Here is a 16,069-nt window from a genome sequence, read left to right on the forward strand (position 1 = left end):
AGCTCCTGGAGCAGGGCCAGCAGAGGCTGTGGAGCTGATGAGGAGATTGGAGCATCTCCGTGCCCAGGAAAGGCTGAGGAAACTGGGGCTGTTCAGCCTGGAGCCCCAGCCCTGTCTGTCCCTGCCTGCAGGGAGGGCTCCGAGCAGGGCCCAGGCTCTGCTCCCTGGGGCCCAGCAATGGCACCAGAGAAACGGGCAGGACCTGATACCCAGGAAGTTCCACCTGGACAGAAGGAAGAAATTCTTTCCTGGGCTGAGATTGAGCCCTGAACAGGCTGCCCAGGGAGGGTGTGGAGTCTCCCTCACTGCAGACATTCCAGAACCTTTTTCATGCAGTCCTGTTCCATGTGCTCTGGGATGACACTGCTTGAGCAAAGAGGTGGGACCAGACAGGCCACTGTGGTCCCTTGAACCCTATGCATTCTGTGATTCTGTTCATCTGGCTTAGATAAAAAAATCATGGTTTTAACACATCTTGCGTCAACAAAAAGCATCAGATGCCAGGCTGATCCAGATCCCAAAGGCTTCGAGTTACAGGAGCCAAGGTGCAGCTGATGGATGTATGCAGCTCCTTACACTGCAGCTTGGGCACTGTTAACACACCCATCTAACTCAACAACACAACATTCCTTAGAGGGAAAGAGCTGCCCCATGAGCCTTGGTCTTCAGAAAAACCCTAAGTGAAGACTTAAAGGAAAAGAAAACGAAACACAACATCCAGACAATGAGACGTGTCTGCACAGAGAGTTCAGAATCTGCCTCTTCAGAAATGCTGCCAGAGGCCCTGGCAGGTGCAAGATGGCAAAGAGGGTATCCATTCACCACACTGCAAAGTCCCACAGGCTTTCATTTACCTGGCTTTTTCACTCTCTAGGGCATTCACAGAAGCCTGAAATTCTGAATTTTCCTGTGCCACTTCTTCCCAATGACACCTTTCCCTCTCCAAGTTCTGCAGGTGCTCTTGCAGCTTCTTGTTCTGATCTTCTGCCTCCTCCAGCATCTTCTGGACATGCCCAACCTCCAGAAGCTTCTGCCTCAATTCTTCCTGGGCCTCACTCACATCTTGCTGGGCTCTCTGGACAATTCTTTCCCTGGACTCTTGGGAGGCTGCCAGCTGGGATGTCAACTCTCCCACCTGCAGTCAAACAGAGCAGAGCAGTCAGAGGCTACAGCCACAGCCTGTCCCTGTCAGCCACAGCAGAGCCCGTGAAGAAAGGGAAAGGACAACTTTCCATTGCTCCCTGTCCTGAGAGCACCAGATTCACAATGGATATGGACAACTTGTTTCAATCTCTAAGTGGCCCACCAAGGGCATGTGAAAAAAGCACCTCCAAAGCCAAGGCCAGCAAGAGGAGGCCAGCAGGAATCCATGCTGATGGTTGCTGGCCTACAGCCCAGAGGACTAGCCCAGGGGTCCAGGGCAGCAGCTGAGATTCAGCAGAGCACTGAGTGTCCTTCAGAGCAGCTGCCATGGAGTCCCCAGAGCACGATGGATCACCCCATCAGCTGCTGCTCTGCCATGGAAAAGCAAGAAGGACACAGACCCCTTGGCTGGATGACTGCAGTGCCACTGCTCTTTCACTCACCTGCTTTTGTAGGGCCTCCCTCTGCTCAAGGAGAATATTCATTTCCTCTTTGATGCCTTGCAGTTCTTCCTGGTGACTCCTCTGCACTGCCTGGATTTCACTCTGAGCTTCCTGCAGCTCAGCTTGCAGCTCTGCCTTGATAGTCTGGCAACAAAATGCAGAGCAGTTTTCAGAGATCTGCCCTCAGGCTCAGCTTTTCCCACTTGCTGCCCCAAAATCCCATTCCTTCAGCTACTTCAGTTATGGCTTCTCTATCCAACTCTGCTTCCACTGCAAGCCTTCCTGGGGCTGAGCTCTGGAGCTTTCCAGGCTCTGTGCTCCCACGGCCTGAAGCAGCCCTTGCCTCCTCAGTCCCAGGAGTGTTTTTGTCCCTGCCCTGCACTCTGAGCCCTGCCTACTCAGACTTACCTGCCCCTTCTCTTGCTGTTCTTTCACCTCCTGCCTGAGCTGCTGGACCTGCTGGCAGGCTTGGCTGAGCTCTCCCCGAGTTTGGAGCAGTGCCTCAGATAAAGCATTTTTCTCATTCTGCTTTTCCAGCAGGACCTGCACAGAAGGAAAGAGCAGAGGACTTCACACTTCTCCTACAACATCTGTGTGGCAAGAGGCAAAGACTGATGGCCTCACGTGCTCTCAGAGCACTGGGCTGCTGCTCCCCTGGGCCACTGTCTGCCCCGGGGGAGACACAGCTCCCAGGAAGTGACTGAAAACACAGCCCAGAAGACATCTCTGAGTTACTGTTCAGAAATACTCCAGACGAGTCTTTATTTTTCTCTTGTCAACATTCCTGCTGAGCCCTTCTTGTGTCTTTAAAAGAAAACTCCTTACAAACTCCCTTTGGCTATGGACACCTACCAGTACACTCCAAAAGGGGAGTGGTGAGAGAACAGTGAAGATACTCTGAGTTTAATCTTAGAAAAACAGAGCACAAGAGCAGCACAAAAATGTCAGCTGAAAGCTGCTGTTTCTGCCGGGCTTCCTATGAGGGAGCTCATTCCTGGTCCCAAAGATGGCCCTATTCACCTTTCCCCTCCCCAGATTCAATGCAGAAGACATGGAGGGCATGTTCCACACAGCCCCAAATCCTGTCATCTCCCACAGCTCCAGTCTTGCAGAAAATCACACCAGTTCTCCTTTCACAATTGTTACCTCTCGCTTGGCATTTTCAAATCTGGTTCGTTCCTCTTCTTTTTGGACCTGCAGGGAGGAAACTTTCTGCCTCATCTCAAACAGCACCTTCTCGTGCTCCTGCTCTCTCTCTGCCTTCTCTTTTTCCCATTGCTCCAGTGCCTCCTGCATCTCTGCACGGTGCCTTTCATGCTCACTTGCCTGAGGAGGGGAGGAGAAATTTGCAAGATAAAGTCCCAGGCAACCTCCTTGCTGAAAATGTGAAGCTTCACCCCTCCCACTAACTCCAACCTTCAAAGACAACAGCACTGGCTTTCTGCCCTCCAGAAATCATGTCGTGTCAGGGAATTTAAAAGGAGGCTCAGCAGGTGCAAGAATTATGGAGTCATGGAATCATTTCTGTTGGGAAAGACCTTCCCAAGCATTGAGTCCAACCACTCAGAAAAGGAGGTGCCACCTTCCCCTCTCTGATGACCCAGGAACAAGTACTGAAGGACCCAGCACAAGGGGCCTGTTCCATTTGCTTCCAGCCCAAAGCTGATCCATCTGTCCACCATGGAAGCACAGCAGGAAAGGAACTGAGTTCCCAAGCCTGCAGCCTGCAGCACTGTTGGCATCTGCTCCACGTTGGCATCTGCTCCACATTGGCAGGTGGGACCTGGGGATGATCCTGCCCTGGGCTGCCACACTTTGGCTGGGCACTGCCCAACCTGCTCTGGAACTTGTCTTACGCCCTCACTGAAGCCGTGGCTGCATTTACTGTCCTAGCACCATCCTGGGGGCCTTCAGGCACCTCCAAGTCTGAGCCGCTGGCTCTGCTGCCCGGCCCAGCAGCAGGAGGCCTCTGGCAGAGGATTGCTGCCCTTTCACACCCACCCAGTGCCTCTGCTTGTGCTAAACCAACCCACAGCGCCGCCTTGGACAATTCAGAAGTGTATTGTCCCCTACCAGGTCTTGCAGGAGCTTGTTTATTTGCAGTTGCTGAGCAGCTGCTTGAAGCCTGAGGCTTTCCTGACGCTGCTGCTCTGCCTGCAAGAGCTGTTGAGCTGTGTCTTCCTGTTCCTGCCTCCTGGCAGCTCTCTCTGCTTCCAGCTCATGTTGCAGGCACTTCACTTCTCCTGCAAACAAGACCAACAGCAAGAGTCAGAGTCTTTACTGACTTTCCTGACCTCAGGCCCTTTCAGTGCCCCCATCCCCAGCACTCCTCAGAAGCCCTGTGGACAGAGGTGGCTTTACAGCAGCTTCTCTAGGCAGGGCCAGCACCACAAACAAAGCACACAAGGTTCTCACCTTCTATCACCTCCTTGGTCTGTGTCACTGTGAGCACTTGACCTTCCAGATGATTCCTGGTGATCTCCAGATGAGATATCTGCTGCTGAGCAGCAAACAGGCTGGATTCCAGGCTCTCCTTTGCTGATCTACAAGTTGCAAATATGGAGAGACATGAGTTGCCTGCTCCTGACACCCACAGGCAGTTATTCCAGGGCAACATGGCTCAAGAGCCCCGCACCTGAATGTGGAAAATGAGTGGCATGGAAACTCATCCAGAGAAGGCACATTTGTGCCATTTCAGTGGCAAAGCAGGGCCCTCTGAGGGAGTGCCCAGGCCTTCCTTATGGCCTGCCATAGCACAGACAATCCAGCCCAACTTGACCTCAACAGCCAAATCTACATCTGAAAAGCACAGAGGATACAATAAACCCCTTTGTAGTGCTTACCACCTTTATCATTACAGCCCTTCAGCCCTGTCCTGCCCAGGGTCTGCTCCCTGTCTTTACCTGGTCTCTGCCAGCTGCTTGGACAGGTCATGTTGGTGCTGCTCCATGTCTGCCAGTTGGCCCTCAAGGGCAGCCTTCTCCTGACCCAGCAGCTCCTTCTCTCTGCACACCTGGGCCAATGTGTGACCTTGGCCAGAGAATTCCTGGTGCAGCTGCTCCAGAGCCCTCCTTGTAGACTCTTGCTCCTGGGAAACCTGGAAGTGGGAGAAGGTACAGCTCGAGGCCTTCCTCAGGAGCCCTGTGCAGAGCCAGCCAGTGCCAGCTCACAGGCAGCCAGAGGACAAGGAGCACCTGTGCTCTGGGCTCAAAGTTTCACAGCATCTGCTCTATGCAGCTCAGATAGCCTGGCCTCCAAAAGCCTCTGGCACTGTTCCCTTGCAAGTGCTGTGTCAGGTCCTGCTGCCTTCCCTGGGACCAGACAGCTCCTTCCCAACAAACATCCCTACTCCTGACCCAGTGTTGTCACCCAAAATTGCCACATCTTCTACAACTGCCACTTGGAAAAAACCAAAATTTCTATCAGGATCTATTTCAGTGCTGGACATTTTCAGGAAGTTTGGGGAAAGAATTTTGCTAGCTAAAGCAAGAGAAATGATACAGGTTTTCCCCTTCTAGAATTAAATCCACATCAAAGTGTCATCTCCTTCAGTGCTCAAAGCAGCTCTCTGCAAGGAGGGCATGCTTGGCAGGAAAACAGCTCTTGTGGTGGGCAGTTATTTAGTGACTGATGGAACTCTGGCTGATGTGGCCAAAGCAGACTCTCCTTGTGCAGCAGTTCACACCAACAAGAACACTTACTTGTCTTACACAAAGAAGGTGACTAATGGCCCTTGCTGGTATTCAAGCCTGAAGACGAGGTCGTGTTTTTTGCCCCATTTCTTCAGAAGCAAAACCTCTGCTGTGTTTTTGCCAAACCTACCACATACCCCAGAACTGAGACTGTGTGACAGAGACCATCAGAAACAAGCCCTTCTCTTGCAACCCTCCTGTAACACCCAATCCAAACCTCCCCTGGCACAGCCTGGGGCCGTTTCCTCTTGTCCTGTCCCTTGTCCTCTGTGAGCAGAGCCTGACCCCCACCTGGCTGCACCTTCCTCTCACAGGGAATTGTGGAACAGCTCTGCAAGCCACCCACACATTTCTAAAAAGGAGCAAACAAAGCCTTGTGACCTCCAGCACTACCACATGTCCCCTTGACAAAACCACTGCAGAATCCAACAAGAAAGCTTCCATCATCCAAGCAGCCCAGTGCCCACATGGATGCACCATACTTTTGGTCACCTGATGGAATTTCTCACGGGTTTCTGCTTTCTCCTCTCCCAGTGTCCTAAGCTCCAGCCACAGCTCCTCCCGTTGCTCCTCTGCTTCCTTCAGCAGCTGCTCTAGCCGGGCTTTCTCTGCACAGAGCTCTTTGTTTGCTCTTTCACAGAAGTTCTGCTTCTCCTGCTCACAGATCTTTGCTCTCTCCATTTCATTCACTTTAGCAGACAAAACTTCCTTCTCTTGCTCCAGCTACAATCACAGAAGCATAGAGGAAATAAAGTACAAGAAGAATTACTACGAAAGATTAGCTTAGACACAAAAGGAACACTGCCACAGTCAGTTGGTCGGACTGTGCCAAGGTAAGAAGGCTGAGAAGCAGCAGCAGCTGGAGACAAACATGTGGCAACATCTCGGGCAACTTTGCTCACCTGCCACACATATTTGTTCAGCTGCACTTTGTCCAATGCAAGAGCTTCATTAATGCTGCTCATCTTTGCTGCTGCAGCCTGTAGATCAGCTCTTTCAGCATTCAGCTTGTTCTGAGCTCCTGTCAGTTCTGCCACTGACCGCTCTGCCTGGAGAGACAAAAGAACAATGGGACAACAAGGGCAGCAAAATCCCAGACTGCAGGCAGCAACTCCACCTCCTCTGGGTGCCTTTGACTTACTTGTAGGGCAGAGCTCCCAATAAGACCATGGGGACCAAGGACCCCAAGGAGCATGTCTGGTTGGATCACCATTTTCCAAGAAAAACAACAGTGTCCCTCTCTTCTAACAACATCTCAGGTGATCTTGGTGGGATAACTCCCACTCCCACAAGTGCTGCCTAGGAATAAGGTGTCCATACCTTCTCCAGAGCCATGGCAATCTCATCCTTCTCTTGCTCCAGCAGATCCTTCTGAAGCTGCAATTTCTCCAGTGTCTGTCTCTTGACTACCAACTCGCTCTGCAATAATGAGTGTTTTTCCTCAAGTGTAGCCAAGTCCTTCACTCTATGAGGAGAAAAAAGAGATTTTTAATAGAAAAAACAGTTTATACTGCAAGAGAGGAGCAGGCACCATTCATTCCTTCACACTAGGCCTCTTCAAGCCCAGCACTGCCAGAGAAAGTGGTAACACTCACAGGAGTTCCTGCTCATGGCATGCTCTTGCCATCCTGTCCTGCTGCTTTGCCTTTTCTGCCTGGGCTGACTCTTCCTTCATCTGCAGCTCAGCATTACTCTGGCGCAGATGTGAAGCCTCTTGCTCCATTAATCTAAGATGTTCCTGTAACTCTTCCCTAGTTTTCTCAAGGTTTGCACAGTCACTGCAGAAACAAGGCTCTGTCAGAAAAACAAAGAGGCCCGAACAGTCCCCGATCCCATTTTCAGCACTCCCGGATGGAGCAGGGGGCAGTGGGCTAAGGAAGACCTTGCTCTTTTCCCTCCCAAGGAAATCCTCCAGAGGCAAAGGAAGGCAGGATTTTGCCTTCCTTCAGTGAGAAGCAGTGGCTGGGCAGGGGCATGGAAAGAACAGAATTCAGAGAAGCAGCACAGTGAGAAGGAGTCTTCTATTCCAACATGGCTGTGCACCTCCCAGACAGCCTTGGGAGTCACAGTAGAGCATGAAAAACCCAGACAGGACAATGATCAAGCACCACACTGAGGCCTCCACATGGCAAGGCAGGTGATTTCTTCATCCAGGACACTTCTGACCTCCCATACCTGCAAACAGATTGCCTCTGGAATGCAGGAGGAGGAGGAGGAGGAAATGCTCACCTTCTGAGTGTTTCTACTAAAGACTGAAGGTGCTGTTGGTGACTGCTGGACTTCTTACATGTCTCCTCCAGTTCCTCAAGCCTTTGCTGCACCTCCCTGCACTTCTCTTCCTGATGTCTCTGCTGCTGCAGCAGGAAGTTGTTTGACTCCTGCCTAGCAGAAAGCTCTTCTCTCAGGGCCTGCAGGAATGGGCAGGGAAGGTGCACAAATGAGCAATAAGGAGCAGGGAAGGTGGCTCCAGAGAGTTGGAAGAAACAGCTAGCAGAGACAGCTCCCCTGAAGACAAAAGCTGTGCTGAGGGGGTGGGCATCAAGGAGAGAAAAGCAGTAGAACACAGTACTGGGAAGATCAGCAAAGCAGGCCAGGAGCATGAGTATGAAGGTGAGAACAAGTGTCTCAAGTAGCTAAGCAAATGGAAACGGGTCAAGCTGAGTAAGGCCTCAGCACCAAGCCTGTGGCCACTGAGGAAGACACAGAAGTTCTCACCCATGTTGCCCCTCGCATCCTTGCCAGTGCTTCCAGAACCAATCCAAAGGCATGCCCTGTATCAACAGATCTCGGAGCTGAGAAGATGTTCCCAGAGTCACCATGCTGGGAACTGTCAGTGCAGATAATGCTGACCATGCTGTCACTGTCATCTAACACCATCTGAAAGCCCACATCCACCTGTTAGTCTTTGCTAATTTTACTTGGTTTTCTTTATCTTGTTCTCCTTTTCCTCCCACTTTACCCTGGAATCATTAAAAGCTCAGTTCTCTCATTTCTTCAGTCCACAAAGGTTTGTCCCTGTGGCTACAAGTACTCCGGGGATTTCTGAATACAGCTACTCTTCACAAGTGTGAAATGAGGCTGCCTGAACACTCACTTTCTTGCAGCTGTGTAGAAGAGCTGACAACTAAACCCTTCTCTATTAAGAAAACTTTAGGACTATGTTATGGTTACCCCTGAAAGTTGTGATTCTGGGAAGACTATAACAGTGAACACAGAGGGAAGGAGCAGAGCTCACAGGTGCATCAACTTGAGTCAGTGAACTTTCATAAAGATCTGAAGAACAACAGACTTATCGCTCAAAGAGGGTGAGGGAATTGCCCAAGAAACACTAGAATACAAATGTCATGTAGCACACTCCAAAAACACAGTCCAAGAGTGACCTTAGTGGGGTGGTGAAAGCTAAAGTACTGAAACTTCTAATGACTGAATTGCCACAGGACAGCAACTCACAAGCTAGAACAGGTTCCTCTGTGTCAAAAAAGTCTAAAATTTAAAGAGTCAATGACAGTTAACATAGATAGTACACAACACATATCTCTAGTCCCTAAGCCAGTCTGTTGCCTTCCTCAAGTACTTCAAAGTCAAATTTACAGGGATGTGCTCTCTGTACCAGGTCTGTACTCACCTCAGTGATATTTTTTATGAGCTTTTGAAGGAAAAGATTCTCTTCTTTGGCAGTGTTAGTCAATGAAGCTGCAAATTCTTTCTCTGTCCAACTCGATTCCTGAGAACAGAATAAAGAAAGGGTGGTCAGAGAAGAGCTGCTCCCATCTGCAGCATTTCCATCCTCAGTAGCAGTCTCACTGCTAAATCTCAGCTCTAGTGTTTTCAGTATGTTGCTGCCCATATCTATTCTGTTTCTTCTCTGCTAAAACTAAGAGGAAAACTAAAAGCGAGTTTTTATAGACTGCTATTAAACTGTCACTTCCAAGGAACTCTGATCCCCAGAGACCTAAAGTCACAGGCAGAAGTGCATTGGTGCCACCCCTCAGAGGAAGGCACCTGAACTGTCTGCACTTCCCTGCCACTGCCTGTATCTGGACTGACTCCACATCTGCCAAACACACAAGGAATATTTTGGCAAGGTGCCTGATATTCCCATACACTGGGCATCTTTACCACTGTTTCTCTTGAGGAAGCCACATCTCTGTGCTCAGGCTGGAGGGCAAACACTAGGCTATCTCCCAGGTAAAGGTAAAACATACTAGAATCTCCACTGTGTCGTTAAGTGTTTTCATGGTCTTCTCCTTCTCCTCGTTCTGCTTCTGAGACTGTACAAGCAAGGCTGAGAGCTCCATCACCCTGAGAAGAGAAGGTCTACGTGCCATTCCAAAAGCTTTGCACACCAGCACCTGTTAAAGAGCCAAGCAGTTCCCCAAAGCATAGCACAGCAAAGTTCAACCCAGGAAACAGAGCAAAGGCAGCATTCATCTCTACAGGTTAATAGGCTTGATGTCGCAAAATGGCACTTCTTGCCCCAAAGGCTTCCGCACTCAATCTTGTAAGGAACTGTCAGCACAGAGGTGATGCAGTGCTTATGATGGCCCTGGACAAACTCCTCCCAACTCTTTCAGCATAGCCCTGAGCAGTAAAAGGGCTGTACAAGAAACACAGCTCTCTTTATGCTGAATTCAGTTTTTCACCAAGAACCAGCTAACAGCAAAAGTACTATCACAGGCTGTCTCTTTTCCAGTCTTGTCTTACTTGGAAGTATTTCTGTCAGGCAGATACTTTTTTCCATCCTTTCTGTTGGAGGCAAGAATTTTTGACTGGGGACAGACAGATAGTTGTGCAGGGCTGTTCTAAGTGTGAGCCCATCTGTTAACCCAAGAAGGTGCCACAAAAGATAATGTCAGTAATAGCAAAGTTAAAATACCTTTACCTGTCCTGAAGCTCTTTCTTCTCCATGTCCCACCTGACTTGTAAGGCTATCACTTCCTGACCTGTCTGGTTTATTTTTGGTTCCATTTGCTGCTCTGCCTGATCCTTCAGGACAGGTTTACCCTGAGGGATGGACTCCCTGAGCTGCACACAGGAGTTCAGGCGAGTGCAGTTCACAAGAATAGATCCAGAAAGCCTCGCTTGTTCCGCCTTCAGCTCAGACAAATCTCTGAAGAGAAACCAAGAAAGAGCCTATGTTCACTCCACCATCTTTATCAGCTGACTCACTTCTGAAGCATGCAATCATGCATCAGGAAGAGCTGGCAGGCAAGGTGACATCTTCGTTGGGGACAAGTCATTCATCTAACACTTGGGGACCAGGACACAGCTTGACAGCTGAGCAATGACTTTACCAGGCAGCCAAGTGTGGAGTCTGTTTTCTTCTCATATATAAGAAGTAAGATATGGCACAGGCCAGAATGCCTCAAGCACTTCTAATTACTCTTATTAACATACTCTAATTATCATTAATAGATATCAGGAATTTTACCAAGATCTCCAGCTTTTATACACTGTACTCTTGAGTGCTCTGTTATCCCCACTTGGACTGCTAAGAGGCTCAATACTATGCCTATATAATAAAACATTTCAGAAAGGCAGTATAAGAATGAGCCTGAAATGCTATAACATAAAAGCACATACTATAACATAAAAACACAAGGACTAAATAGCAGGTCAGGCAGACTCTACACAACAGGGAAGACTCATAATGAAATAAGACAAATGGCTTACAGGAGTTTGAAAATGCATGCTGACACAAGAAGGTACTATTATGGCTACACTATTTTTCTTGGGAGAAAAGAACCATAGAGCCCAGGAACAAGAAAACAATCATAAAAAAGAGGTACCAAACTAAGCAAAAGAAATTGTACAAATGCAGTAACAGGGTAGAGAAGCTATTCTTTCTCTCAGAAATGCTGGAAGAGGAGCAAGTGGATACAAACTGACCAGAATAAAATTATGTTGGAAATGAAAAGGGAAAAAAATATGCATTAATCATCTTTCTCTTAGGAGCAGTGGAAAAAGAAATCTGGTGAGACTTTTTAAACACAGGTTTTTATAATTTCATAAAAGGGACCACTATATGCTGCATGCACAGCTTCAGTCTGTCTCTTCCCAGGTGTCCACCCATTTCTGTGCCTGCATTCACATGCCCACACATCACCACAGTCATCACCTGCTCAGAGCCTCTGCAGTCCTCATGGGCCAAGCCCTTCAGCTTTATCTGAAGACCAGCAGCAAACAACTCTTCTGAGAACAGCACAAAACATGCTGAATGGCATTGCTTCTGACTGCCAAAGGAGAAATCCTACCTCTTCTGTAACTAATGCAACATCAAGGTTCAAAAAGCAGGACTGAAAAGCAAGCCAGCCACACTTTTACCGCAGGAGATCTCGCCTCAGCTTCCACTCACCGGTCCGTGGCAGTCTTCATCTCCCGGAAATGGCGGCGGAAGGTCACCACCTCCCGCCACAGGCTCAGCAGACGGTTATGTTCCCCCCTTAAGTAGCTGTCATAAAGCTAAACGCACAAAGACAAAAAGAAGTGCCAATTCAGCCTTCACTGACACTGTAACATCTCTCAGACAGGAGAGAGTAAACCACCATCATCAGGTGCCCTTTAATAACTACTGCACCAGGGGCATCAAGGACTGAAGAGGTATCACAGAGGCCCACAGCACCTGCCAAGAAGGGAACATCCACACTTCTGTAGCAGTGGGTAGCAGCAAAGCTGATTGTGACTCATGACCTCAAAGTCTCAGCAGAGGAAAACAAACACAAGCCCCTCCAACCCCAGTTCCAGGTTGGCTTACAACAGGCAGTCAGTACAAGAGGCCTTTCTTGTTCCTGTGTTGGCCATGTTGAATCTGAACACACACAGACCTCTCTGGTCTCCATTGCTCAAAAGAAGGATTTAGGAGCTATTAAAGAGACAAGGGTTCCTGTGACTGCCCTTCAGTGCCCAGCTCTATCTTCTCAACTGAGCAGTGCAGTCACAGAAGGTGAGCATCTTCCCCCACACCTTGTACTGATACTGCTCCCTCCCACACCCCTGTCCAGCACCAGTACATCCTCAGCAGAGCCAGAGCTTCCACAGAGCAAGTTCTCCATGCCAGGAACAAAACGCATTCCCATTCCCCCCTGGCATCATGGCTGGCATTCCCGTAGCCTATCCTCACCTCACGCTCACTGCACCATTCCCTCTCCTTCAGCTCCAGCTCCTCCCGGGCCCTCATCCAATCCACTGTCAGTTTTCCAATATCTTCTTTGAGGGCCGAATTAACCTCACTGGCTTTATCGAGGTGCTCCCGCAGGAGAGTGTTCACTTCTGCCAGATTCTCACAGCTTGGAAAGAGAGAGAAACAACGAGGTCACTGAACATCAGCTCTCCAGCATCCCTGTGATTTTCCAGCTCCCTGAACACCGATTTTGTTGTCTGAGAGACAGTAAAAGCACTTTACAGGGTTAACTAAGATCTCTATAATGAAAATCTCATTTGCTTCTCTGTGCTTTGAGCCTTCAATTTCCACCCATGATTTTGGTTTCCCCTTCAAACTTGACAATGCCCAAACATAACAATTTTCCTCCTCTTCATGCTGATGGTCACTGGATTTATCACCTTTCTCTAGCACTGTCCAGAGTTGTTCATCTACTGAACCACAAAATAATTTAGGCTTTCACCCAGAATACACACATCCTACTCAAAGCAGAGCTATTCAGCACACAGCACTATTATTGCACCACAGAAAGCAGATTGTGGACCTTTCTCCTGTCAAAGCAGCTTGCCTAACTGCTTCCCTTGAGGAGACCAGGTAACACCAACAGGTTTTCCCTCACTTCCATAAGCATCCAGGATACCAAATATGAAGAAATGCTTCTTCCTTGTACCTTTGCTGCTCCTCTTCCACCTGAAACAGTGTTTTCTCCAGGCTGTGGTCTGCTGTGGCTTCCCACCTGCCTGGAAGGGATCCCTTTAAGAAGAAAGGAAATGTTAAGTCAAATGATAGTGTTTCCTTCACTCCTGTCAGCATCCACCATTTTTCCGTTCATTTGTCGGCTATCTCAGGAGCTCATGGCTTCTCTCAGGTGTAACAGTGTTGTGACGACAGGGAGGAAGGGAGGGGAAGGGTGTTAGTGTGACTAGCTCTAAGCTCTATGCTTTTCTATGTTGACCACCAGCCTTCCTGACTTCCAAAAAGCTGTTTCAACTGGTTCTTTCTCCAGGACACATAAAACACAGCACAGTCTTCTCCTGAGACCCAGGACAAATGTAATTCCAATGAAGCACTCTTTCACAAAATTAAAATCTTCAACTGGGTTTTCTGGACAGGCATTTCTGGGACTACTGACTCCTCTAAGAATGACAGCTGGACAAAACGCTGATGGGAAAACTCACAGCACTTCTCTAAACCCTCAGACAGTAGAAATCTGCTTTCCTATCTTGGTTTGTGGAGGCTTTTTATTGGTCTGCATTTGGGAACATTAGATACACTCTTTATAGCTCACAACCTGCACACTCACCCCTCCAGCTTTCACTTGCTGCTCCAACTCTCGACACCAGGTCTGGTACTGTAGTACCTGAATGGATACAGAGAATGAAGATGAGAGAAGTAACCTTTAATAGCCTCTGCTCACCCCACATTAACTTTTCTCTCAGTCTGTCCAGCCTAAGCACAGTGACGCTGATACACTCAGCAAGAGTGAGTCCCGATTCCAATACAGGGAAGCTTCGCTTTAACATGATAGAGATTGGGGAGGGGTTTCTTTCACCTGTAGCACCGTCTTGCTCACCTGAGACAGCGGCAGCAAGCAGAACGAGGGAACAGCTGTGGGAATCTCCACCTGATCTACGGCCCCCACGTACCCCGAGCCAACGTTTGGCTGTTCAAGAGGGTCCTTCAAGCGACCGAAATGAGTTTTCAAACTTGCTCCGCAAGCAAACCAGCTCGACTCCTGCCCGGGACAAACGCTGCTAACGGGGCCCGACAGCAGCGATGCTGCAGGCAGCGAGCTCAGGAGGGGCTCGGCAGCGAGACCGCGGCGCGACGGGCGCTCCCGGAGCCTCCCCGCCCCCAGCTCGGCGCCGCCCGCCCGGGGACGCCCAGCGGGCTCCCGCCGAGTCCCCCTGGGCAGCGCGGGCAGCCCTGCACGCCCTCCCCGCCGCCGGGCACCGCCCGCTCCTCACCTCGTCCTGCAGCTGCCGCACCAATCCCGCCTGGCGCTGCTGCGCCTCCTCCGCGCTCCGCAGCCGTCGCCGGAGCGAGCCTGGGCTCTGCTCCTCATAGCCCGCGCTGCCCGCCATGGCGGGCCCGGCCCAGCCCAGGGCCCTGCTCCGCCCGCCCCGCGGCTCCCGCCCTGCCCGCTGCGGGCGGAGCGGCTCCCCCGGCCCGCCCGGAGGCAGCGCAGGCTCCGTGAGGGGCGGCGGGGCCTTCCCGCGGCGCGCCCAGCGCGGGCCGGTGTCGGCGTTTCCGCCCCGCTGCGCCCGCGCGGAGTGGAATCAGTGAACCGGGTAGTGAACCCTCCGCACTTCATCGGGGATTTTCTGGGAGTTAGTTAAACTCATTGCTAAAAATATGTTTCATTTTGTATCTGGCTGCTCAATAACACTGGATTGTTTACAGTCCCTGCTCTTTCCCTTGGCGGTGAATGCTTCATCACTGACATTCTATTTTTTTTAAAGAGATAGAATAAATTAATTGCCACCAAGATTCTCTTTTATCAGCTAAGTAATTTGGGATCTCTGAATCTCTCTCTCAAATCTTGAATCATTTAAACGTGCTTCTATTGCAAAGATAAACAATACCCATCAAAGGCAGCTCAGGCTAATTAGTATTGTATAGCAAATGGAGGGACTGTCAGTGTGGAAGAAGCTTGAAACAGACCCTGAATGTTTCTAACTGGTAACAGGCAGACGTACCAAAATTAGTGTTATAACTGCATATTAGGGGGAAAAATCCACTTAATTCAGGATTGGGGAAATTAGGTACATCTGTGGAATCAAGAAACAAAAATAACACTCCCACTCAGGATATTCCATGTTTCTAAGATTCTGTGTTTTGTGCTTCACTACCGTTTGCAGATGTAGCCAAGTTTCTTGATAACCAATGACACAATTATTTCTTTGGACTTCAATTTTTTTATTTAATATCACAGCATTGCAGCACAGTGTTTTAAAATTATGCCACCTTCACATGGAAGTAGAAACATTACATTTGTTTTGCTCTGGCCTAAGATAAGCAAGTTTTAATTGTAACATCTGTAAGTTTTGTGTAATTCTTTCCTTTTGAAAAGCACAGAGCTGTTAAGCTCCCTCCTAAAATTATAACTTCACACTTTTAAAAAACAGTCACCCAAGAGCTATGGTACAGAGGTCTAAATCGTCACAGACATAGAATGATAATTAGTTTCAATAAGAAAAACAATTTGACAGCAAATGGCCTAATATATGGAGTTAACTCAGTCCTGTAAGTCCTTTCTGGAAATTAGTCCACTTAGGAAAGGACAATGACATTCCTGATAGATCACTAGAATACAAACTTCCATGTGCAGCTTCAACTGCAAGTTTGCGACAGAGAGCAAGTTCTAACTCTTGGAATCACATATCCAGTGAAGCTGTTCATCCTCAGGGAATGGCAATGTTATCAACTCTATGAAATCTTCCTCTGGCTCCCCAGAGTGATCCCTTCCTCTAGACCATGCTGGACATCAGAAGGGCTCACTGAGATTGTCTGAGAATGCATCACAGCTCATGTAGGGATGATCTCAGGATCAGGAGAACAGGAAGCAGTGCACTTCCAGGGAGCAGGGACACAGGTGGCCCTTTGTTTTCAAACCCCTACACACACCATGT

General features: G+C 49.3%; 1 protein-coding gene across 5 annotated transcripts in view; it reads right to left on the reverse strand.

Annotated features, from left to right (window-relative positions):
* The window catches only part of LOC310916054 (uncharacterized protein), a 28,426-nt gene extending 13,715 nt beyond the window's left edge, over positions 1 to 14,711 (reverse strand). For 3 of the 5 annotated variants that reach the window (XM_083873316.1, XM_083873315.1, XM_083873318.1), the window contains exons 1-21: positions 14,405 to 14,711; positions 13,741 to 13,797; positions 13,108 to 13,190; positions 12,399 to 12,564; positions 11,634 to 11,740; positions 10,161 to 10,388; positions 9,484 to 9,580; positions 8,904 to 9,002; positions 7,994 to 8,155; positions 7,508 to 7,686; positions 6,874 to 7,056; positions 6,599 to 6,743; positions 6,181 to 6,327; positions 5,771 to 6,001; positions 4,490 to 4,683; positions 4,002 to 4,129; positions 3,660 to 3,829; positions 2,733 to 2,912; positions 1,995 to 2,129; positions 1,587 to 1,730; positions 855 to 1,135 (exon numbers count right to left, since the gene is read on the reverse strand). In XM_083873316.1, the coding sequence (XP_083729442.1) occupies positions 855 to 1,135; positions 1,587 to 1,730; positions 1,995 to 2,129; positions 2,733 to 2,912; positions 3,660 to 3,829; positions 4,002 to 4,129; positions 4,490 to 4,683; positions 5,771 to 6,001; positions 6,181 to 6,327; positions 6,599 to 6,743; positions 6,874 to 7,056; positions 7,508 to 7,686; positions 7,994 to 8,155; positions 8,904 to 9,002; positions 9,484 to 9,580; positions 10,161 to 10,388; positions 11,634 to 11,740; positions 12,399 to 12,564; positions 13,108 to 13,190; positions 13,741 to 13,797; positions 14,405 to 14,521 (3,233 nt within the window). In that variant the 5' untranslated portion in view covers positions 14,522 to 14,711. Of the gene's footprint in view, positions 1 to 854; positions 1,136 to 1,586; positions 1,731 to 1,994; positions 2,130 to 2,732; positions 2,913 to 3,659; positions 3,830 to 4,001; positions 4,130 to 4,489; positions 4,684 to 5,770; positions 6,002 to 6,180; positions 6,328 to 6,598; positions 6,744 to 6,873; positions 7,057 to 7,507; positions 7,687 to 7,993; positions 8,156 to 8,903; positions 9,003 to 9,483; positions 9,581 to 10,154; positions 10,389 to 11,633; positions 11,741 to 12,398; positions 12,565 to 13,107; positions 13,191 to 13,740; positions 13,798 to 14,404 lie in introns of those variants that run through there. The other 2 variants (XM_083873317.1, XM_083873319.1) reach the window with 2 other exon arrangements.
* Positions 14,712 to 16,069: the final 1,358 nt, after the last annotated feature.

The sequence above is a fragment of the Zosterops lateralis genome (assembly GCF_965231275.1).
Source record: "Zosterops lateralis genome assembly, chromosome: 16".
In the NCBI taxonomy this organism is placed as follows: domain Eukaryota; kingdom Metazoa; phylum Chordata; class Aves; order Passeriformes; family Zosteropidae; genus Zosterops; species Zosterops lateralis.